The sequence below is a fragment of the Neofelis nebulosa genome, chromosome 6 (genome assembly GCF_028018385.1).
Source record: "Neofelis nebulosa isolate mNeoNeb1 chromosome 6, mNeoNeb1.pri, whole genome shotgun sequence".
NCBI lineage: Eukaryota > Metazoa > Chordata > Mammalia > Carnivora > Felidae > Neofelis > Neofelis nebulosa.
The window spans coordinates 43,606,427-43,627,947 of record NC_080787.1 but is presented as its reverse complement, the minus strand read 5'-3'; the positions used below and the strand labels follow the sequence as shown (position 1 = coordinate 43,627,947).

The 21,521-nt window shown below is 47.4% G+C and overlaps 1 protein-coding gene and 1 long non-coding RNA gene across 6 annotated transcripts in view; one reads left to right on the top strand and one right to left on the bottom strand.

Annotated features, from left to right (window-relative positions):
• Window positions 1–21,521, top strand: part of CCND3 (cyclin D3) — a 98,901-nt gene that overhangs the window by 73,576 nt on the left and 3,804 nt on the right. For 2 of the 5 annotated variants that reach the window (XM_058733936.1, XM_058733937.1), the window contains one exon: window positions 19,353–19,568. The exons of 2 other annotated variants lie outside the window; for them this stretch is intronic. In XM_058733936.1, coding sequence (XP_058589919.1) covers window positions 19,353–19,568 — 216 coding nt within the window. Of the gene's footprint in view, window positions 1–12,204; window positions 18,488–19,352; window positions 19,569–21,521 lie in introns of those variants that run through there. One more of the 5 variants, XM_058733935.1, reaches the window with a different exon arrangement.
• Window positions 4,767–5,281, bottom strand: LOC131514206 (uncharacterized). The gene is made up of 2 exons (XR_009262981.1): window positions 5,176–5,281; window positions 4,767–4,945 (listed from the first exon to the last, which is right to left on the bottom strand). It is a non-coding gene; the product is annotated as an uncharacterized LOC131514206 (long non-coding RNA).

The following is a 21,521-nucleotide window of genomic DNA, read 5'->3' as shown; positions in this document are numbered from 1 at the left end:
TACAAAGGAGGAGGGACTGGCTTTGAGCACTTTGAGTTTGAGGAGGCATCTGTGTGACATCTAGGTGGGGGTGTAGGCTGGGAGTTTGGGATGGAGGTTAGAACTGGAGAAGCATGAAGAGCTGAGGCTGAAGGAATAGAGTGGGGTCTCTGATATGTGTGTGAGAAGAGAAAACAAGGGCCTCGGCTTAAGCCCTGGAAGATGTTGACAGTTCTTGAGCCTGATGGAGGACGAGGAACCAGGGAAGGGATTGTGGAGGAGTGTTTGGTTAAGGCATCTCTGGGACCATTTGACATATCACATCAGAAGATGGTTGAAGGTGGGGCGCCTGGATGGCTCAGTTGGTTAAGAAGCCTACTTAGGCTCAGGTCATGATCTTGTGGTTTGTGAGTTTAAGCCCCGCGTCGGGCTCTGTGCTGACAGCTCAGAGCCTGGAGCCTGCTTCCGATTCTGTGTCTCCTCCTCTCTCTGCCCCTCCCATGCTCATGCTCTGTCTCTCTCTGTCTCTCAATAGTAAATAAACGTTAAAAAAAAAATTAAAAAAAAAAAAAAAGAAGATGGTTGAAGGTGATGGAGGCCACATCCTGGGGGGAACACACAGTTAACCTAGCCTGGGTTGTCTGCTCAGAGACACTCAGAGACCAGGAGTGCTTCTGGTCAGCCTGAATTTGTTTACGTGGCCTTGTGTGTGCGCTGTCTTGTCCCTCCACACATGTCCAGCCTCCCACTGTTGAGGTGACTCTCTTGAAAGTGGAGATCCTGACTTCTCCCCCATTATTCTCCAGGAAGCTCAGCCTAGGGTTTTTCACATTGTGGGGCTCAGAACACTAAGGAGGGGGCTGACTGGCCAAGCAGAATGGGTGGCTGTGGTGAACTTGGTCCACTGCTCCTTCAGTTCCTTTTTTTTTTTTTTTTTTTTTAAATTTTTTAAGTGTTTTTATTTATTTTTGAGACAGAGAGAGACCAAGCATGAGCAGGGGGGAGGCAGAGAAAGAGGGAGACACAGAATCTGAAGCAGGCTCCAGGCTCTGAGCTGTCAGCACAGAGCCCAACGCGGGGCTCGAACTCACGGACTGTGAGATCATGACCTGAGCTGAAGTCGGACGCTTAACCGACTGAGCCACCCAGGTGCCCCTCCTTCAGTTCCTTTTTAAAAGAACATCTTATTTTATGGACTGAGTATAATGTGCTTTCTGAATCTTGAGTTGCTTCAGGCTTGCTCTACCCTTTGGTCCATCCATCTGCCCATCCATCCATCCACCCATGCATCCATCCGTCCATCCAGTGTTAGAGTTTTGCAAGTGTAGATACCTACTAAGAGCTGAGCAACTTGCATATGGAGTTGGGGGATCCCCAGCACTTTTCATGCATTACCTCACATTACAACAATCCTCTGAGGTAGGCATGACTACCTTGTTTTGCAGATGAAAAAATCAGATAATTTCCCCCAGGTCACACAACAAGTAAGTGACAGGTTCAGGCCTAGGTCTCTCTAACTCAAAAGTTCCTATGGTCTCAATCACGATGGTAAGGCCTCCCTGGGTAGGAGGTGATCATAATTTATTACCCAAACTGGAATGCTTTTTAAAAGGTTTAAGAGAAATATAATTTTCAGATCATAGAATTCACCTATATAAAGTGCACAAGTTTTTAGTTTTTTAGTATATTTACAGAGTTGTGCAGTCATCACCATAATCTAATTTTAGGACATTTTCATCACCCCCAAAAGAAACTCAGTTCCCATGAGCAGTCAGTCCCCATTACCATCACCCCCACCCCAGCCCTAGACAACCACTAATCTATTTTCTGTCTCTATTGATTTGCCTATTCTGAACAATTCATATAAATGGAATGGTATGAACTGTGCTTTTTTGTGGTTGGCTTCTTTCACTTACCATAATGCTTCAAGGTTCATTCAGGCTGCAGGGTGCATCAACACCTCATTTCTTGTATGAATGACTGAGTGATACTCCATTGTATGGACGTACCGCATCATCTTCATTATATTTGTTCTTGCATCGATAGACATTTGGACTGCTTTCACTTTTTGGCTATTATGAATCATAATCATGCTCTGAAATTTGTATGCAATTTTTGGGGTGGAGGTATATTTTTATTTTTCATGCATATATACTTGGGAATTGAATTGCTAAGTTATATGTAACTCTTTTTTTTAATATTTATTTTTTGGGAGAGTGCAAGCGGGGGAGGGGCAGAGAGAGGGGGACAGAGGATCTGAAGTAGGCTGTGCACTAACAGGCTGACAGCAGCGAGCCCGATGTAGGGCTTGAACCCATGGGCCGTAAGATCACGATCTGAGCCAAAGTCAGGTGCTCCACCGACTCAGCCACCCAGGTGCCCCTGTAGGGTAACTCTATGTTTAACATTTTGAGGAACTACCAAACCATTTTCCAAAGTGGCCGCATCCTTTTACATTCCCATCAGCAGTTATAAGGGCTCCGGTTTTTCCACAGCCTCACCAACACGTGTTATTCCAAACTGGGGCACTTTTGACAGTGAAAGGGTACACCACTAATAATTATACCAGGACAATCAGTACTAACTGGAACATATTTTAACTCTACCTACATACCAAAAAAAGTGAGAAGATTCAATTCCTGATTTCAGGGAACTTTCTGGCCACATGATGAGTCAAAGCCCCAAAAACCCCCATATTTGAGTCAATGAAAGAATCAAGTAAAGGTAATTATTAAGAAGGAAAGCAAAGACATTTTATTTCCCCCCAGGAGATTGTGTCCTCTTTAAGAGAAAAGAACTATCTTATATTCGTATTGTTTATGGCTCCAGGAGTATCTTGGCACTTCGTAGGGTCTCAGTAAGGATCTGTGGAATAAAGGAATGAATGAGAATGAATGATACACAGTCTCCAGGAGGGAAAGTAAAAACAAAAATAGAGTGAGTCACCTGGCCCAGATTTGCGAGTTTGGAGGAAGTACGGCTCTCTTCTAAAAGTGTATTTGTTTTTTGCTCAGTGTGCTAACAACACTAATGACAATTTTATTTGTTTATTTATTATTTTTTTAATAAATATTTAATCATACTCTTTTTTTTTTTTTTTTTTTTTTTTTGAGAGAGGGAGAACGTGCGTGGGGGAGGGGCAGAGAGAGAATCCCAAGCAGGCTGTTAGCTGTCAGCACAGAGCCCAGCACAGGGCTCCCATGGTGACCTGAGCCCAAATCAAGAGTCCGATGCTTAACAGACTGAGCCACCCAGGCCCTCCACTAGCGACAATTTTAAAAGGAAAAAAGTAAAGGGGTGCCTGGGTGGCTCAGTGGGTTAGGCGTGTGACTTCAGCTCAGGTCATAATCTCGCCGCTTGTGAGATCGAGCCCCACATCGGGCTCCGTGCTGACAGCTCAGAGCCTGGAGCCTGCTTCGGATTCTGTCTCTGTCTCGCTCTGCCCTTCCCCCGCTCATGCTCTGTCTCTCTTTCTCTCACTCTCTCTCTTTCTCTCTCAAAAATAAATAAACATTAACATTTAAAAAATTAAAAGGAAAAAGTAAATAATCTACAATGAGAGGACTCTTAAACTGGATTTTGCAAGTGTAAATGGCTGACAAAGGTGGAAGAAAGACATTTCTGAGCAGGGGAATTGCCTGAACAGGGAGTCTGGAACCAAAGTGCATGCAGCTTTATGCACAGCACTTCCTACAGCAGGCTAACCAAATTTGGGAATAAAAGGCTGTGGTGCCTACCCCCAAGGGTTTCCAGTGTTTTATTCACAGGAGACAATGGAATAGTTGAAAGGGACCCTGAACTGGCTCTGTGCCCTTCGGCAAGTCAGCTTCTCTTTGAGCATCACTGATCCTTCTGGCTCTAAATTTTCCTGACTATTCACTCCTACACCCCTGGAAGCTTCATGGAATTGGTGGGCCAGGAGCTAGGCCTGGCTAGAGCTAGAGCTGGATTTGGAGAAAGAGGCAAGATGCCAGTGGTGGATGATAAGGCCTCGAGGCGGACCAGAGTGCTCTTGCTGAGATAAAATTGGATAGGGTAATTGGGGCCTCTTGAAGGAGAATTTTAAAAGCCAGGCTGGTTGACTTTAAAATATGACCTGATAAGCAGGTCCTTGGACTGGAGATGAAAGAGTGTCTATGAGAGATTAATCTGATGGCTCTGGGCCATTGATCTGGATCTATCTGGAAGCAGCAGTGAAGATGGAGAGGCTCTCAGGGAGACTTTTGCAATAGTCATGTAAGCCCAGCCTTTCAAAAGAGGGTTTGAAACTCCTGCCAGCCTTACTGTATACATGGCTTCCTTAGAGTTCAATTTTCCTTAACCATAAGTAACTTAAACCATTATTTTTATATTAAAACAATTATGGGTATATTATACCCCAGAATCCTAAATGTCTATACATTTCTAAGGGAGCACGTTAGACTTTAAATAAATTTCTGGTTTGCAGAGGGTGATTTTGTTTTTTTAAAATTTTTTTTTTTAATGTTTTTTATTTATTTTTGAGACAGAGAGAGACAGAGCATGAACGGGGGAGGGGCAGAGAGAGAGGGAGACACAGAATCTGAAGCAGGCTCCAGGCTCTGAGCCATCAGCCCAGAGCCCGACGCGGGGCTCGAACTCGCGGACCGCGAGATCGTGACCTGAGCCGAAGTCGGACGCTCAACCGACTGAGCCACCCAGGCGCCCCTGCAGAGGGTGATTTTGGATCATGCTACCAGATTCCTCAGAGAGATTCATTGTCTCCTCTCTGCTGTAAAGGGTTTACTTTGGCGGCGAGTTTTGAAAAATTTGCTAAAAGACCACCAGAGGCTGGTAGGAAGGGTGAGATCTTAGTTTCAGGAGTGGTTTTTGTTTTGGGCCAGGTAAGTGATTGGATGTAGGAAACCAAAGAAAGAAATCCAAGATGGCGCTAGAGTTTAAAATCTGAGGACTCAGAAGAAAGATGGTGGTATTCATAAAAATGTACCTGCTGAGGGGCGCCTGGGTGGCTCAGTCGGTTAAGCGTCCGACTTCAGCTCAGGTCACGATCTCGCGGTCTGTGAGTTCAAGCCCCGCGTCGGGCTCTGTGCTGACTGCTCAGAGCCTGGAGCCTGCTTCCGATTCTGTGTCTCCCTCTCTCTCTCTGACCCTCCCCCGTTCATGCTCTGTCTCTCTCTGTCTCAAAAATAAATAAACGTTAAAAAAAAAAAAATGTACCTACTGAGAGAGAGGCGGAAAGATGATGGTCTACCATGAGAACATTGGGAACACGTGGCTTTGCTAGTCTCAGGAAAGGACTGAACAGGTTGGACGTGGAGGAGGAACTGGTACTTCTTGGTCTTTCCCAGCCTTTGCCCTCGAAGTTCTCCCACTGGCCTGGATGTTTGGCACTTTTCCTGCTTTACTATCAGTGTCTCGCTATGAAACAGGATGTTTACCGTAGGGTTTTAGTAGATCCCCTTTATCAGACTAAGGAAGTTCTCATTTTTGCTCCTTTGCCAAGAGTCCTTTTCTTACTGGGATGTGATCATCTGCTGTTTTTTTGTTTGTTTGTTTGCTTTTTTACCCTTTAATCCTTAGTGTGATAAATTACGTAGATTCAAAAAAATAGCCTAACTGAGCATTTTGGCCATAAAGTCAACATAATCATAACAGAGTACCCTTTTAGATATTGTGGGAATCCATTTGCTAATATCTTGCTTTGGATTTTGCATTCATGAGTGTAATTTTCTTTTCCCATACCGTTCTTGTTTGGTTTTGGAATCAAAGTTAACGCTAAAAATAAACTGAGAAGTGAACCCTTTTTTAAATATTCTCTGAAAGACTTTAGGTAGTATTGAAATCACTTCTCTCTTGAAGTTTTGGTAGAACTCTTTGCCTGTTTGCTATTGAAGGTTGTCCCATCATGTGGGTGATAGTAGAGAAAGGAGCTTTTACTTGGGGAATGAAAGTCAATTGAACAATAAGGAAAATCTGTTACCTCATACGTCACAAAAAAGTCCAGAAGGAGGGTGTCCCAGCATTGGTTAGTTCAGCAATTCAGGGAGAGAAATTTATTCTGATCCTGTAGATGTGTCCTTGTCAAGTGTCAGCTCCTTCTCTTAGTGCAAGATGGCTGTGGCTGTCTAGGCATCACAACACAGTGGTTAAGAGGGGTGGCGGTGTGTGTGTGTGGGGGGGGGTTTGCAGCTAAACCTGGTTCCAAATCCCATAGCTATATGACACTGCGTAATTGCTTAACGTCTCTGGAAAATGGGATGGTAATAGTATTTTACCTCAAAATTTTGATATTATATGGATTAAACGAATTAGGGTTTTTGTCGTTGTTGTTTTGCTTTGTTCTGAACTCAGACTAGTGCCTCACACTTACCCAATCGTGTACTCTTCCCCGGCCTCCTTCCCTTTCCTGTCTCATTTCCCGGCTCCCTTTTGGGTGCTTTCTGGAACCATCGCCCAGGTAAATTACTTGCCTTGAATCCTTGTCTTCGAGACTGCTCGGGAGCCCAAACCAAGGCAGCCAGCCATTTGCTAGTTGTAGGATGTTGGCGATACCTAACTTCTAAATGTGCTTTTTTTTTTTCTTAATGGTCTCTATGCCTAACGTGGGGCTTGAACTCCCAACCCCGAGATCAAGAGTTGCACGCTTCAGGGACTGAGCCTGCCAGGTGCCCCTGTGATATCTACCTGCTTTGTGTCTCTCTGTTCCCACCCATCATATGAGGACAGTACCAGCACCTATAACTCACAGAGCAAATGTGGTAAAGCGCTCAGTGCCTGGCTGAGAGAAAGTGCTTAGCGGGTATAAATTATTATTATTATTACCCAAAATTCTGTGGGGTGGCGCCACGGGTGGTTGTCCCACAGTTGAGACACACTACTCCTTGCCTCTCCCTTCTTCCACCCCACTTACTCTCTGAGCTCCTCCAGCCCTACCTCTCCCACCGCAGGCCTTCTCGTGTTACTCAGGTGACTGGCACCACCAACAGCCACCACCCCCAGTGCAGCCCACCCTTCCCATCACGTAAAGCACCCTACCTGCCCCTGCTGGGTGTTGCAAATACCCAGGTAAAAAGTCTTCTGTCTGAATGACATCTCAGGATTTCTCCATGATGCAGGATCCTCATAGTTATCTGCTTAAATTGGAAACTCTTCAAATGGAAGCTTCTCATCTATGACTCATGTCCAGCATATTCTAGGACATCTTAAAGCCTTCCTGAGGCCTGGGGCAGGGAAGGCTTTTTTTTTTTTTTTTTTTTTCAAGTAGGCTCCATGCCCAATGTGGAGCTTGAACTCATGCCCCTGAGATCTAGAGTTACATGCTCACCACCTGCACGAGCCAGGCACCCTGGGAAGGCATTTGTTAAATGGGGATTGTTAATGATCACAGCTATTGCACCACCGAGCACTAACTGTGATCCTGGCGCTGTGGTAGATATTTTGTCCACATTGATTTTTGCCACCACCCTATGAGGTAAGCATTATGACTGTCTCCAGTTTGCGGATGAGAAGCCTAGCACAGAGAAGTTAAGTAGCCTGCCCAAGATCACACAGCTGGCAAACAGCAGAGCCAGGCATCCTCCTAACTCTAGAGCTCACTTACGTAATCATGATGCTAAACCAATGCTAGGACTATTTGGTGCCTCGAATGAAGCATGCTGGCCTCTTTGCTTCCTAGCTGAGAGCCCAAGGACAGGTCTCTCATTGCCAGGTGTTTTGCTGTAGGTGACTCGTCCACACTTGAGGTCCCCATGCTCGTCTTACCCCTCGCTGTTGAACAGGAACCTCAGCAAGAGTAATAGAACAGGAGAGCTTCATTTATGCAGAATCCCAGACAGCCAGAAGGAGGGAGAAAAAGCAAATATGTACATATATAGCCTGTGTTCTCATTTTATGATAAGGAGAGACTAAACAGGTTCAGGCTAGTACCTGAGCTTTCTTTTCACAAGCAATTTATGCACTAGAGATTGCAAACTGCCTCCGCCCCTCAGATCCAATCCCTAGAGCATGATGTGTGCCTTGAAAACAAAGGGCATGTGCATCAGGACTCATTACCACTGCGTGGCCGAAGGCTGGAGCTGAGCAGCTAGTTACCTCCCAGCTTTGGGTGCGACAGGTGCCACCCCTGTGCCCAGCCCCACCCCTCCGCACCAGCTCCTTTACCTGGAACAGGTTGCCATTTATTGTGAGGCTTATGTTGGCATTTTTCTTACATCCAGTTTGTTTCATTCATTTATTCAAAGGAGGGTTTGTCTGTTTTTTGTTTTTTGGGGTTTTTTTGGACATCTATGGATCAGGCGCCATTCTGTTTTGGTGGGGTGGTGAGGGAATGGACAAACTATAAACAGATCTAGGACGTTAGTGACGACATGTCGTGTCTGTTCCAGAAATAGCTGAGTGTGGGGTGCCTGGGTGGCTCAGTTGGTTAAGCCTCTGACTTTGGCTCAGGTCACGATCTCATGGTTTGTGAGTTCAAGCCCCGCGTCGGGCTCTGTGCTGACAGCTGACAGCCTGGAGCCTGCTTCGGATTCTGCGTCTCCCTCTCTTCCCCTCCTATGCTCGTGCTCTGTCTCTCTCTCTCTCTCTCTCTCTCTCTCGCTCTGTCTCTCTCAAAAATAAAGAAACATTAAAAAAAAATAGCCGAGTGCATGAGAGAATGGTGGGAAGTGGGGTGGGAGCAGATCACATAGGATCTTCAGGGCACCATGAGGGCTTTGGCAGTCACCAGGAGTGAAATGGGAGCCACTAGGGCATCACTGTGTCTAGATGAGGGCAGTGGGGGGTGGGGGGTAAGGGTGGATTAGGGACCCCGTTGGGAGGCTATGCCACAGTAATCCAGCTGATGCAACAGTGCCAGAGTGGTGGCAGTGGAAACAGAAAAAAGGGAGGGATTGGAGATGTATTGGGGGCATAGAATCAACCAGAAATAGGTGATGGGATGGATGTGGGGGACCAATAAGGACAAGGAAGAATTGAATTTGGACCAGAGAGGTAGCAGAGGAGAAGAGAAGAGGGTGGTTCTAGAGATGCTTTGAAAGTAGCGCGTCTGTGTTCTGCTGATGGACGGATGTGGGATTTGAAAGAGAGGCGTCCGGGGTGACACCAAGTATTTTGGGCCTTGTTTTGGAAGAATGGAGTTGCCATTTGCTGATAGGGGGAAGCCTGTGGGAGGAGCATTTTTGGTGGGGGAAAGATTAGGATCTCCGTTTTGGAGAAGTTGAATTTAAAGGTGCCTGTTGGACATCCCTGTGGAGTAGCCAAGAAGGCAGCCTCCGATGTGAAACAGAAACAGAGAACAGGTCATCTCACATGCCAGCTCTGATTTCTCTGATTGGTAATGATGCCCGCAAGTGCTGTGTTGAGATTTTGTGTGTGTTTTTTTGTTTTTTGGGTTAAAAAAAATTTTTTTAACGTTTTTATTTATTTTTGAGACAGAGCATGAACCAGGGAGGGTCAGAGAAAGAGGGAGACACAGAATCCGCAGCAGGCTCCAGGCTCTGAGTTGTCAGCACAGAGCCCGACACAGGGCTTGAACTCACGGACCGTGAGATCATGACCTGAGCCAAAGTTGGACGCTTAACTGACTGAGCCACCCAGGTGCCCCTCTTCTTTTTTTTAATGTTTATTTTTGAGAGAGACAGAGACAGAGACAGAGACAGAGCACAAGCAGGAGAGGGGCAGAGAGAGGGAAACAGAAGCAGGCTCCAGGCTGCTGTTAGCACAGAGCCCAACGTGGGGCTTGAACTCATGAAACATGAGATCATGACCTGAGCTGAAGTCATTTGCTTAAAGGACTGAGCCACCCAGGTGCCCCTAAAATGTCTTAGTATGTTCTATAATGTGCATGATATATTAGAGTAGCAGGTATGGGCTTTACTTATAAATTATTCTACGTAGGAATGATATGCTCAGTTTTTACTGAGGAATGGACAAATACTTCTGAAGATTACCAATTTGAAATATTGTACATCAGGTGCTCAAAATTGTGACCTGAAATACTGTATGTACCCTGAAGTGTCTTCTGAATCCTTTAAGGAAAAACAAAATTATGTTCAGTTTGGTGGGGCACCTGGGTGGCTCAGTTGGTTAAGTGTCAGACTCTTGGCTTCAGCTCGGGTCGCGATCTCGTGGGTCGTGAGATTGCTCTGACAGTGTGGAGCCTACTTGGGATTCTCTCTCTCCCTCTCTCTCTTCTTCTCTCCTGCTCGCACTCTCTCCCTCAAAATAAAAAAGTAAACATTTTAAAAAAAAAGTGTCAGAGACTGTCCTAGAGTAAAAGAGATCGAAAAGTTAGGGTAACCTGTGCACCTGAGTGGCTCAGTCGGTTAAGCGTCTGACTTCAGCTCAGGTCCTGATCTTACGGTTTGTGAGTTCGGGCTCCGCATCAGGCTGTCTGCTGTCAGCACAGGGCCTGCCTCTCTGTCCCTTCTCTCTCTGCCCCTCCCCTGCTTGTGCTCTCTGTCTCAAAGAAAAAAAAAAAAATAGATTTAGGGTAACAATGCGAACATGATCCTTGATGGGATCTTGGGTTGAGAAGGAAAAACGCTACAAAAGAATGTTAGTAAGAATAACTGGGGAACTTTGTATATAGATTGTTTATGGTATTGTGTTAGTGTAAATGGTATTTACACTATGGTATTGTTTATGGTATTGTGTTAGTATATACGAAGTTAGTGTAAACTTTGTATATAGATTGTTTATGGTATAGTGTTAGTGTGGTCATGTGGAAGACTGTTGCGTTCTTAGGAGATCCAGGCTGAAATATTTAGGGATGAGGAGTCATGATGTTTGTAATTAGGTCTCAAATTTTATTTTATTTTATTTTATTTTATTTTATTTTATTTTATTTTATTTATTTTTTTATTATTTATTTATTTTTAAATGCTTACTTATTTTTGGGAGAGAGAGAGAGAGAGAGAGAGGGAGACAGAATCCCAAGCAGGCTTCAGGCTAGGAGCCGTCAGTGAACCTGACACAGGTCTTGAATTCAGGAGTGTGGGATCATGACACCTGAGCCAAAGTCGGACGCTTAACCGACTGAGCCACCAGGTGCCCTTACCTTATTTTTTTATTTTTTCCCCTCCCTGGCCCCTGAGACCATGTTTAGTATACTAGATTGTTTCATTGACTGGAACACCGTCTTCTTCACCCTTTCTGAGGCAAAGAATTTGCCAGATCTTCACCACTGCTATAGCAATCCCTGGCATGTTTTATTTTCTAGCTGCCTCCACATGCGTTGTATTACATTTATTATCATAAATAGTCCATATGGGTAAAGAAGTTTGTGCCTTTGGGGCGCCTGGGTGGCTCAGTCGGCTAAGCCTCCGACTTCGGCTCAGGTCATGATCTCGCCATCCGTGAGTTTGAGCCCCGCGTCGGGCTCTGTGCTGACAGCTTGGAGCCTGGAGCCTGTTTCGGATTCTGTGTCTCCCTCTCTCTGACCCTCCCCCATTCATGCTCTGTCTCTCTCTGTCTCAAAAATAAATAAACGTTAAAAAAAAAATTAAAAAAAAAAAAAGTTTGTGTCTTTAAGTGCCACAGTCCCAATTAACTTTTTTAATGGCTCACCATATGTCAGGCACTGTTCTATGTGTTTTACACATAAGAGCCTGTTTTCAGCCTCACAGCTGCTCTGTAGGGGAGGTGCTACTATTATCCTCATTTTCAGAAAAGGAAACTGAGGCACGGATAGGTGGTATAGAGGGAGTGCTGAGCAGCGTGGCCCCAGGCCAGGCCCTGCAGTATTTACCACCCGCCCCTGGCCATACACTTCACATCACGAGCTGGGTCATAGACGTTTGCTACAGCTTCCATACCGGGAAGGAGGAGGGCTTCTGCCACTCAGACTTTTGCTTTTCTCTGAGGGGTTCTGGGTGCATGTCCATAGCGGAAAGGGTGCTCCTGGAGAGAGGCCAAAACAACAACAACAGAAACTACTGCTTTTGAGGGCTCGCTGTGTGCCAGGCAGTGTGAGATGTTTCGTCCTCAGAATCTCACCATGCCATAAGAGCATTATCCTCATCAGACAAAAGAGGAAACAGAAAAAGAGCGGTTCCAGTAACTCCCTCAGAGTCATGAGGCTTTGAACTCCAGCAGCCTGACTCCAGAGCCTTCCCCTCCCCCAAGCCTGCCTTGCCTCTACCTGTCCTCTGAATGGGTCTGAAGGTAACCGAGCCCCAGCCTGGAGACCAGAGACAGGCCGGGTTGGTGGGGGGTGGGGGGGAGCTGGGCCTCACCCATCACTTTGTTCACCCCCTCAGTTCCCAGATGGGGACATTTCAGTGACAAAGGGGAGGAGGAGTGGGAGAAGAAGAGGAGGAAGAGAGCATTGTAATGCTTCCTTCTTGGGGCTTTTCATCTGGCCTGTGACATTCCATTCCCACCCCTCCTCTAACTGGCCGTTTCATTGAGTAACTTTTTCTGATTGAGTGCACCTGGGCAGAAACTCCTCCCATATTGGCCCTGGTCATTGCTATGTCGTGTTGTTTTTTTTTTTTTTTCCTTACAAAAAACAAGGGGAGCCCCTATTCCTTTGAGGTAGAGGTGGCTGTTGAAGTGCCCAGACAGATCAGCCAACATTCCAGGAACCGCTCTGATCTAGTGCTCACCTGCCCCTTTAGAGGACAGCCGGCTCGTCACTGACTGGCTCCTGGGCCCTGGAGGTTCAGGATGACTCAGCTCTGGGCATGGCAGTCCCGGCCAGGGGCGAGGCCGAGGTATCCCTCAAAATGCCCTGCTCGCCAGGAGCTCCCTTTCCCAGGGTACAAGTTCACACCCTTACCTTCCTGGACGGGCAGTCTCTGTGTGCCTCTTCCTCAGTAAATCAACTCGTAAATCAACACACCCTCTCGGACTAGCACGAGAGGCAGAAGAAGGAATCAGTGAAGAGCAGGGACTCTGCAGACTGCCTGGGTTGAATCCTGCTCCTGCTACTGACGTCCTGTGTGAACTTGGGCAAATTATTTAGCTGCCCTGAGTATTAGTTTCCTTTTATGTAAAATGGGGGGAAATAATCATATACTTCTCATAACGTTGATGGGGAACATTGAATACCTATTGGGTACCCAGGTATTGTCCCTGCAGGTATTGTACCCAGGTACCCAGGACACAGTGAGCTCTCCATAAAGGACTGATATTATTATTTTAATGTTTATTTATTTTTGAGAGACAGAGTGTGAGTGGGAGAGGGGCAGAGAGAGAGAGGGAGACTCAGAATCCGAAGCCGGCTCCAGGCTCTGAGCTGTCAGCCCAGAGCCGGACCTGGGGCTCGAACTCACAAACTATGAGATCATGACCAGAGCCAAAGTCAGACACTTAACTGACTGAGCCACCCAGGTGCCCCAAAGACTGATATTATTGCTGGTGGTCACAGCCCAGTGCTGGGTCTCGTAGAAGAGACACACATAAAGGACACAGTCCCCTCCTTAAGAAGAGGCAGCATACAGTTAAAAAGTGTATGGTTTGGGGGGAGCTAAGCGGACCTTCAGTACGTTATTTAATTCCATTGGTACGTCAGTTTTCCCATCCCCAAAACAATTCTTAGAGGGTGAGATGGTGGATGATAAACACCCTGCTCGGTGCCTGCCACATTGTTGGCTCTCAATACATATGGATTCTCTTTCCCTTTCTAGGAGCTACACTCTGGATAGGGACAGAGAGCAGATCCAGAACCAACCAGCCAAATGTTTAGTTTTAGGGCATGTACAGTTGGATCCACAGAAGTTTGGAGGCCAGAGGATTGGTTCCTGTAGTTGGATTGTTCTAGGAAGGTTTCTTGGGAGAGGGTGGACCCTAGTTGGGTCTGAAAGGATGACTAAATAAATGGAGCAGAGAGCATAAATGGGCTGACCAGTGGTAGAAGGGGGATTGAAGAGATAAGGAGGGCAGTGAGAGGTCCGGTCGTGTTTGTAGAGGTCTGCATAGAAGAAGATTGTTTCCTTTCTCATATTGTCTAACTGGAATTTTCTGTGCTAACTTACATACCTCTCGCTGTAGTTGAAGACAAGTTCTCTTAGAAGGACCATGGTTATTTCAGACTAAATGAGCTTTTGGTGTTTTTCTTAAGCACTTTTGTGCTTGATATTGGGGTAAAGACCCGGCGAATTTCCTTAGATGAAAGGTGAAGGAATTCTGAGGGCCAATTCCCAGTGAAGTTTTTTGACCCTGAATGTCCCAAATAAGGCATACTGTGAAGTGCAAGGACCAGGCCAAGGGGTGCTTAGAGCAGAGAAGTGAGTGATAAAGAAAGAACTGATTGTTAAATCAGTGTCATGGACATTTGGGTGATAATTTGGGAAAAGTAAGGCAACAGCCCCACTTAATAAGATATCATGAATAAATGTAGGTAACAATTTACACATTATAAAAAACCTGGAGCACCTGGGTGGCTCAGTGGGTTAAGCGTGCGACTCTTGATTTCACCTCAGGTCATGATCTCAGTGGTTCCTGAGGTTGAGTCCCGTGTTGGGCTGTGTGTTGCAGGCTCTGTGCTGACAGCTTGGAGTCGGCTTGGGATTCTCCCCCCTCTCCTGCTCCTCCCCTGCTTGCAGGCTTGTGCACATGCGGGGTCTCTCTCTCAAATAAAACAAACAAACAAAAAAACCCAACAACCCAACTTTATAGTATGTACTCTTGGAAATGCAGATTTTGGGGGCCTCATTACAGACTTGAAGAATGAAAAGCCCTGAGGCCGGGCCCAGAAAACTGCATTTTCAACAAGTTCCCTCGGTGATAAAAAAAAAAATTCACCTATAAATATTTCCTATGCTTTCTTGTAATGCTTCTATATATTAAGATGGGCAAAAAAAGCATGATTCAAAGGCATAAGTCATTATAGAAAATATCAATAGATAAGGCTATATAAAATAAAAACCTATTTGTACAACAAAGAAACAGAAAAAAGAAATCTACCATGAACCAAAAATAAAAGGCAAATGATGAACCAAAAAAAATTTTGCAAAATATATGATAAAGAAAAAATATGAAAAGGGGTTAGTGTCCTTTCAATGTAATGAGCACTTATAAATCAATAAAAACAATTCCTATAAAAGAATGGGCAAAGGATATAAATAGGTAATTTACATAAGAAATGTAAATGTCTAATAATAGTCAATATTCTTACTGATATTCCGCTTTTTATCTTTCCAGTTTTTCTCCATAAAGAACATGTGGCATATGTATATGTGTGTGTGTGTGTGTGTGTGTGTGTATAATATATATAATGAAAGATCATTCAGCCATAAAAAAAAATCCTGCCATTTACAACAACATTGACAGACCTTGAGGGCATTACATTAAATGAAGACAGACAAAGAAAGATAAGTACTATATGACCTCATTTTTTTTTTATATGATCTCATTTGTATGTGGGATCTAAGAAAACCAAATTCAGACACAGAGAACAGATTGTTGGTTGTCAGAGGCAGGGAGTGGGGAGGTTTGGGGGGCTGAGGGAAGTGGCAAAAGGTGGTCAAAAAGTCCAGACTTTTAATTATAAGGTAGATGAGTTCTGGAGATGTAATGCACAACATGGTGACTATAGTTAACAATATTGTGTATTTGCAAGTTGCTAAGAGAGCAGATCTTAAAAGTTCTCATCGGAAGGAAAAAATGTAACTATGTGAGGAGACAGATGTTAACAAAATTTATTGTGGTAGTCATTTTGCAACATTTACATATATCAAATCCCTAGGTTGTATACCTTAAATTAATATAACTGATATATATGTTGATTATATCTCAATAAAACTGGAAAAAATTTTAAGATAAAAAATAATGGTGATTTGCTGTCTTATCAAAGGTACAGTTTTCTTATCTCAATAGTCCTACTCAGTAATTCTAAAAGTAAAGAAACACCTTCCTTCAGGACAGATCTAGTTTCTGGTTCTGTACTTATTTCAAAAGCTATAAGTTTTTAGTTCTCCTGCACCCTAAAAGCTTCTTACACTTCAACATCTTTGTTCCTTCCATAACTTCATACCTAATCTTTTTAATTTTAAATGTATTGTTCTCTTTAATGAAAGAGTGCATTGCAATGAATAAGTAGCTGAAGAAACTGCATGTTTGTATTTTTGAAGACAGGAGTAAAGGACTTACAAGATCACACAAGGCACATGGCACAGATACATGTTGATACAACAAGGGTTCTTGAATTAAAAATATATGTAATTGTTAATATGCCATTTTCATCTCTCCAGCTGGTAGTGTTCGTTTTTTCTTCAAGTTTTCTAATGTTTGTTCATTAGATTGGCTCAGCCTTTTAGCAGGAAAATTTGGTAATAAGAACTGTATCAAAAGCCTTGGAATGTTTCATAACCTTACATTGAGAAATTCCACTTCTAGAAATTAATTCACTTCTAGAAACAATCATGAGTATGCACAAAGATACTACCACAAAAGCATTTTACTGTATTGTTTTTAATAGGGAAGAACTAGAAACACGTTAGATTTCCAATAATTCAGCTTTGGTAAAATGCATTACGATACATTCACCAGTGGCATACTACGTAGCCATTAAAAATGTACACTATTTAGGGGCTCCTGGGTGGGTCAGTCATTGAGTGCCCTATTCTTGATTTTGCCCCAGGTCATGATCACAGGGTTGTGGGATTGAGCCTTGAGAAGGGCTCCACACTGAGCCTGGAGCCTGTTTGAGATTCTCTCTCTCTCTGTCTCTCTGTCTCTCTGTCTCTCTCTCCCTGCCTCTCTCCCCCGCTTGCATGCTCCCTTTCTCTCTAAAATAAAATTTTTAAAAATTAAGAAAAAATACATAGACTATTTAATGACATGGAAAAGTCCTAACAGTATTCTTTTTAGTGGGGTGAAAAGCCAGCTTACAAAACAGCTTACAATGATCTTATTCCTAAAAATATGTGTTCATTCACAGAACAATTGTAGAAAAAATAAACATTGACACTTTAAGGGGTTCTCTCTGGAGAAATTGTAGGTAGCTGTTATTTCCTTTTTTGTGTGTCTTATCCATATTGTCGAAGTTTTCTAGAACGTAAATGAACATTTCCATGATATGAAAATGACGGTAAAACGTATTCTATAAAACGGAACAACTCACTGAAAGAATGTTTAGCGTAGAACTTGCTGTAACAGTGTCCTGTCTCTTAACAAGTCACTTCTGTGGCTCCTTCCTCGGGAGGGCCCCAGGAGAGGCAGGGATCGCCAAGGCCTCCTCCCATTTGAAGCCTTACTAGAGGCCTGTGGTCTGCCTCTTGGTCATGTAGAATCCAGCTTTGGGGAAACTGCAAAGTAACCCAAAGTTTGGGAAGTAGGTTTATAGAGTCTGAGCTAGAAACTCCTTCTCAGAGGATCTAGTTTCTCCGCCCACGTTTTCCTCAAACAGAAACTAAGGCCTACTTCGGGGCTTGTCCAAGGCCACACAGCCAACTGAATGACAAGGTGAGGCCTTGAATCCTTGGCCTTTCCGCCCGGTTGTATTTGTGTAATACGCAGATTTAGACCGGCCCTTCTCATACTTTAATGTGCACGGGGATCACCAGGGATCTTGTTGAAATGCAGATTTTGATCCGGCTGGTCTCGGTGGGCCACTTCTAACCACCTCTCGGGGCGTGCCGTTTTTTGCTGGTCTGGGGAATCGCAGTTTAAGTAGCAGTGGTGTAGAGCACAGATTCTGGAGCCAGACTTCAGCTTCCAGGTCCTGGCTCTGCCACAGGCTAACTATGATTGTTACCCGCGCTGTGCTTCAGTTTCGTCATCTGCGAAATCAGTTTAACACCTGAGAGTTTTCGTGAGGAGTTAATAAGTTGCTACACGTTAAGTGCTTAGGTCGTTGTGCACTACGAAGTGCCCAGTCGATTATCATTCATATTGCCCAGAGCAATCAGCGGGTGCAGTAGGGTTTGTCGAATGAATGAATAACCTTTGGAAAAAAGTTCTTTCCCGGGAGGCTAGCGTCTGAGAAGCAAAAGGGGAGGGCTCGTCGGAGGGGAAGAGGCCCACCTCCAAGGAGCTTCTCTCCAGCGGGTGGTCAGAAGGGCCGGGAGCACCCGGAAGCCGGCCGGCCCGCGCCCCGCGGACCAATGCGGCCGCCCGGGGGGAGGGGGCGGCCAGCCAGCCCTTTCCGTCTGGGGCTCCGGCGGCCCCGCCCCTTGTGCGTTGAGACGCTCGCATTCCACGGTTGCTACATCGTCGCGAGGGGCGGGGCGCCTGTCAGGGAAGCGGCGCGCGCGCCGGCGCGGGCGGGCTGGGGCTCGGCCGCGCAGTGCCAGCGCCAGCACCAGACCCGCGCCCCGCGCAGTCCCGACCGCCGCCTGCGTTCTGGCTCGCGAGTCCCAGCTCCCGCCCGCCCGTGCGCTGCCCGAGTATGGAGCTGCTGTGCTGCGAGGGCACCCGGCACGCGCCCCGGGCCGGGCCGGACCCGCGACTGCTGGGGGACCAGCGTGTCCTGCAGAGCTTGCTCCGCCTGGAGGAGCGCTACGTGCCCCGCGCCTCCTACTTCCAGTGTGTGCAGAGGGAGATCAAGCCGCACATGCGGAAGATGCTGGCTTACTGGATGCTGGAGGTATCTCCCGGAAGGGTCTCCCCTCCCCCGCCGCCCGGCTCCGGACATCTCCGGCCGCCCTGTGGGGACATCCTGGTCCCAACAACAATCAGCAAGATGCTTCGGTGGCTCAGATCCCCGGGGCCTGGTCTCTCACTCGGGCACCCAGCCAGCCGACTGCCTCCGTGGTGTCCCTTTCCCTTCCCCAGCCCTAACTCTGACTGCCGGTCGTTTGGCACCCTCCCTAACCCTTCCTTCGGGCCAGGAAAGCGGGACCGGGGCCACCCTCTCCCCTCCGGCTTCTCTCAGCGTCTCCTGCTTCCCTTCCCCGCTCGGATTGCTCGGGAGAGCGCGCCTGGAAAACCCTGGGCTCGGCCGCCCCCGCCCCAGAGCCGGTTCCTGTGTCTGTCGCGGGGTTCTGGCGGGGAAGACGGTGGGGGTGGCGCGCGCGCTGTTCCGGCAGTCAGGGAAATGAAAAGTGCGGGAGGCAGCGGCTGGAGTCTCCTCCCTTCCCTTTGGGTGTGTGCAGTGGGTGGTGGTAATGGGGGTAAGGTCCCAGTTCTCTGCCCACCGTGGCTACCTCTTCCGTCCCCCAACCCCCTTCTTGCTATGGGGGAGGGCAGTCTCAGTTTGGAATCCTTGAGGAAGGGAGCCTCTGGCGTACCCCCACCCCCCAGGGGAGGGGGAAGGAGGCAGGCTACGCGGAGGAAGTGGGGGGCGTCACCTTAGGGAAGGCGCATCCTGCGTATTAGTCCTTGTCTCAGAAGGTTACCCCCCCCCATTTTTTTGCCCCTCATCCACTTCCCTTCAACGCCCCCCCCCCCCCTTTAGTGCTGCTGCGTTCCCCATGCCCCTGCCCTAGAAGTGACTGTGCGCCCTCCCCCAGGTTTGTGAGGAGCAGCGCTGTGAGGAGGAAGTCTTCCCCCTGGCCATGAACTACCTGGATCGCTACCTGTCCTGCGTCCCCACCCGAAAGGCGCAGTTGCAGCTCCTGGGTGCGGTCTGCATGCTGCTGGCCTCCAAGCTGCGCGAGACTACTCCCCTGACCATCGAAAAACTGTGCATCTACACCGACCACTCTGTCTCTCCCCGCCAGCTGCGGGTGCGTGCATAACTCTCCCCACCCCCCTACATACTGTCACCACACTTACCAGGAAAAGGAAGGCCAAGACCTCAGAAACTTTCTGCCCTTGGGGAGGGTAGCAGAAGCGATTTTATTTTATTTATTTATTTATTTTTGGACAAAAGATATGGCAGTGTGGGGGGACAGTCAGACGGTCAGGGTAGCTAACCCCGGCCTCCAAGCTTGAGCTGCCAGCATGAATTGAATCCCCTTCTCCTGACCTCCAGGGGGTGCCATTCCTTCCTGGTCTTTCCCCCAGATAGCAGCAAGTCAAACTGCATGTCTATACTCACTAGTACTTTGCCTCTGGGTTTACACAGCCACCATGAGTTATTTATTGGCAGCAAAAGGACATGCCTGCACACCCTCACTGGAGTGGGGGAGTGGAATGTGCTTCATGTGGGGGAGGGGGCTGCCTTGGTTGAGTCTTTATCCCAGTGTGGACTTTGTGATTGAAAAGCCTCCTAGAGCCAATTAAACCCAGGCCCCGATTGCTCTCAGGAAGGGCCAAGGAGTTGTCATCCCACCTTCTTTCCTTCCTTTTCTATCCCAGAAGAGCTAGCTCCTTCCAGGTCCTCATTCTGAGGAACTCGAGCAGCTGCTTCAGGCCTGGTGGGATCACCTCTCCCTTTCCCCCTTAGCCAAAGGCCAGAGCTGAGGGATAGCCCGGGAGCTGAACTGCAGCTGCTTCCGATGTGATAATGATGCCCCCTCCCCCGGCCCACCCACTCTGACCGAGGTCTTTCATAACCCTGTGGGGAGCTGCTGTCACTCCTGTGGTTTGGGAAGTGGCTCCCTGGGCCCCTTGCTGGGAACTTGGGCTGGGCTCTTCCCGAGGCAGGGCAAGGGAGTCAAGGCTCTCTTTCCCCCACTGAGCCTGGAGAGGAGGTGGGGAAGCCGCTTGGATCTGGAAGAGGTTATTCAGGGCAGGCGGATCATCTCCTGGGGGGCCTGGGGGAGAGGATGGGTGAGCTGGCACCTTCCTCCACCTTGCTCCGCGGCGGCCAAGTCTTCTTCTGACCCTGAGAGGAGTCTCTGGGCCCCATCTCCTGGGGAGGAGGGCAGTATGCAGGCTGCTGTGATTGGCTGGCCGGGAAGCCAGGGTACTGGGGCCCCCGACTGCTGCTTGTCGAGGAACAGGATTCCTCTTCCTGCCAAGTAGCTCTCAGAGATGGGAGTAGGAGGCCAGAGTTGGGAATCCGGGAGGCCCCACGGCTCTTTGTGATGAATCTGGTAGTTTTTGGCAAGTCTGAAGGTGGAGCTGGCTTCCAGGGCCAGCGAGCAAGATGTTTCTGGAGGGGTTTGGGCTGGAAGGTAGAAGGGTACTTCCTTTTTGTGAAAAGACTGGCATGGTGTGTGTGCCTTTGTGTGAGGGTAGTCTTTCAGAACAGGCCACAAGGACTCTTCATCTTTTCCCTGTGCCTGAGCCGGGGGTGGAGCGTGCAGATGTCGTCTTACAAGGACAGAGTTGGAAGGGACTGCACAGAACTCCAGTCAGTCCAAACCCTTGTTGCAGCAGAGGGCGGTCGAGGCCCAGAGAAGGAGGGAAAGGTCCCCGTCCTGCCTCAGCACTGCACTGAAGTGGCTGAGGAGGGTCTGGGTCTCCAGGCTAGCCCAGGTGGCCTTAAAGCCTACAGATGTGATATGAGCTGCCAGCCACCACCACTAATCGCTCCCAGGGGTGTGTTCCCCACCAGGCGAGGGCTGAGATTCTCAGGAGTTGCCCAGATACAGGGTAGGGTGGCTGCCTTCCCTCACATGGGACCCCCTCCCCACAGGGAGACCCCCATTGCAAGTCACCTTCCAGATCTTTCCTTGGAGGGTAGGTGTTTTCTGGTCACTTCTGGGTTAGGAGCTAGAGAACTGGGGCAAGCATGAGTAGAATGCTGGCTTCTCGGCCCAACTTCTTTTGGCTCTGGGCCAGGCCCTTTT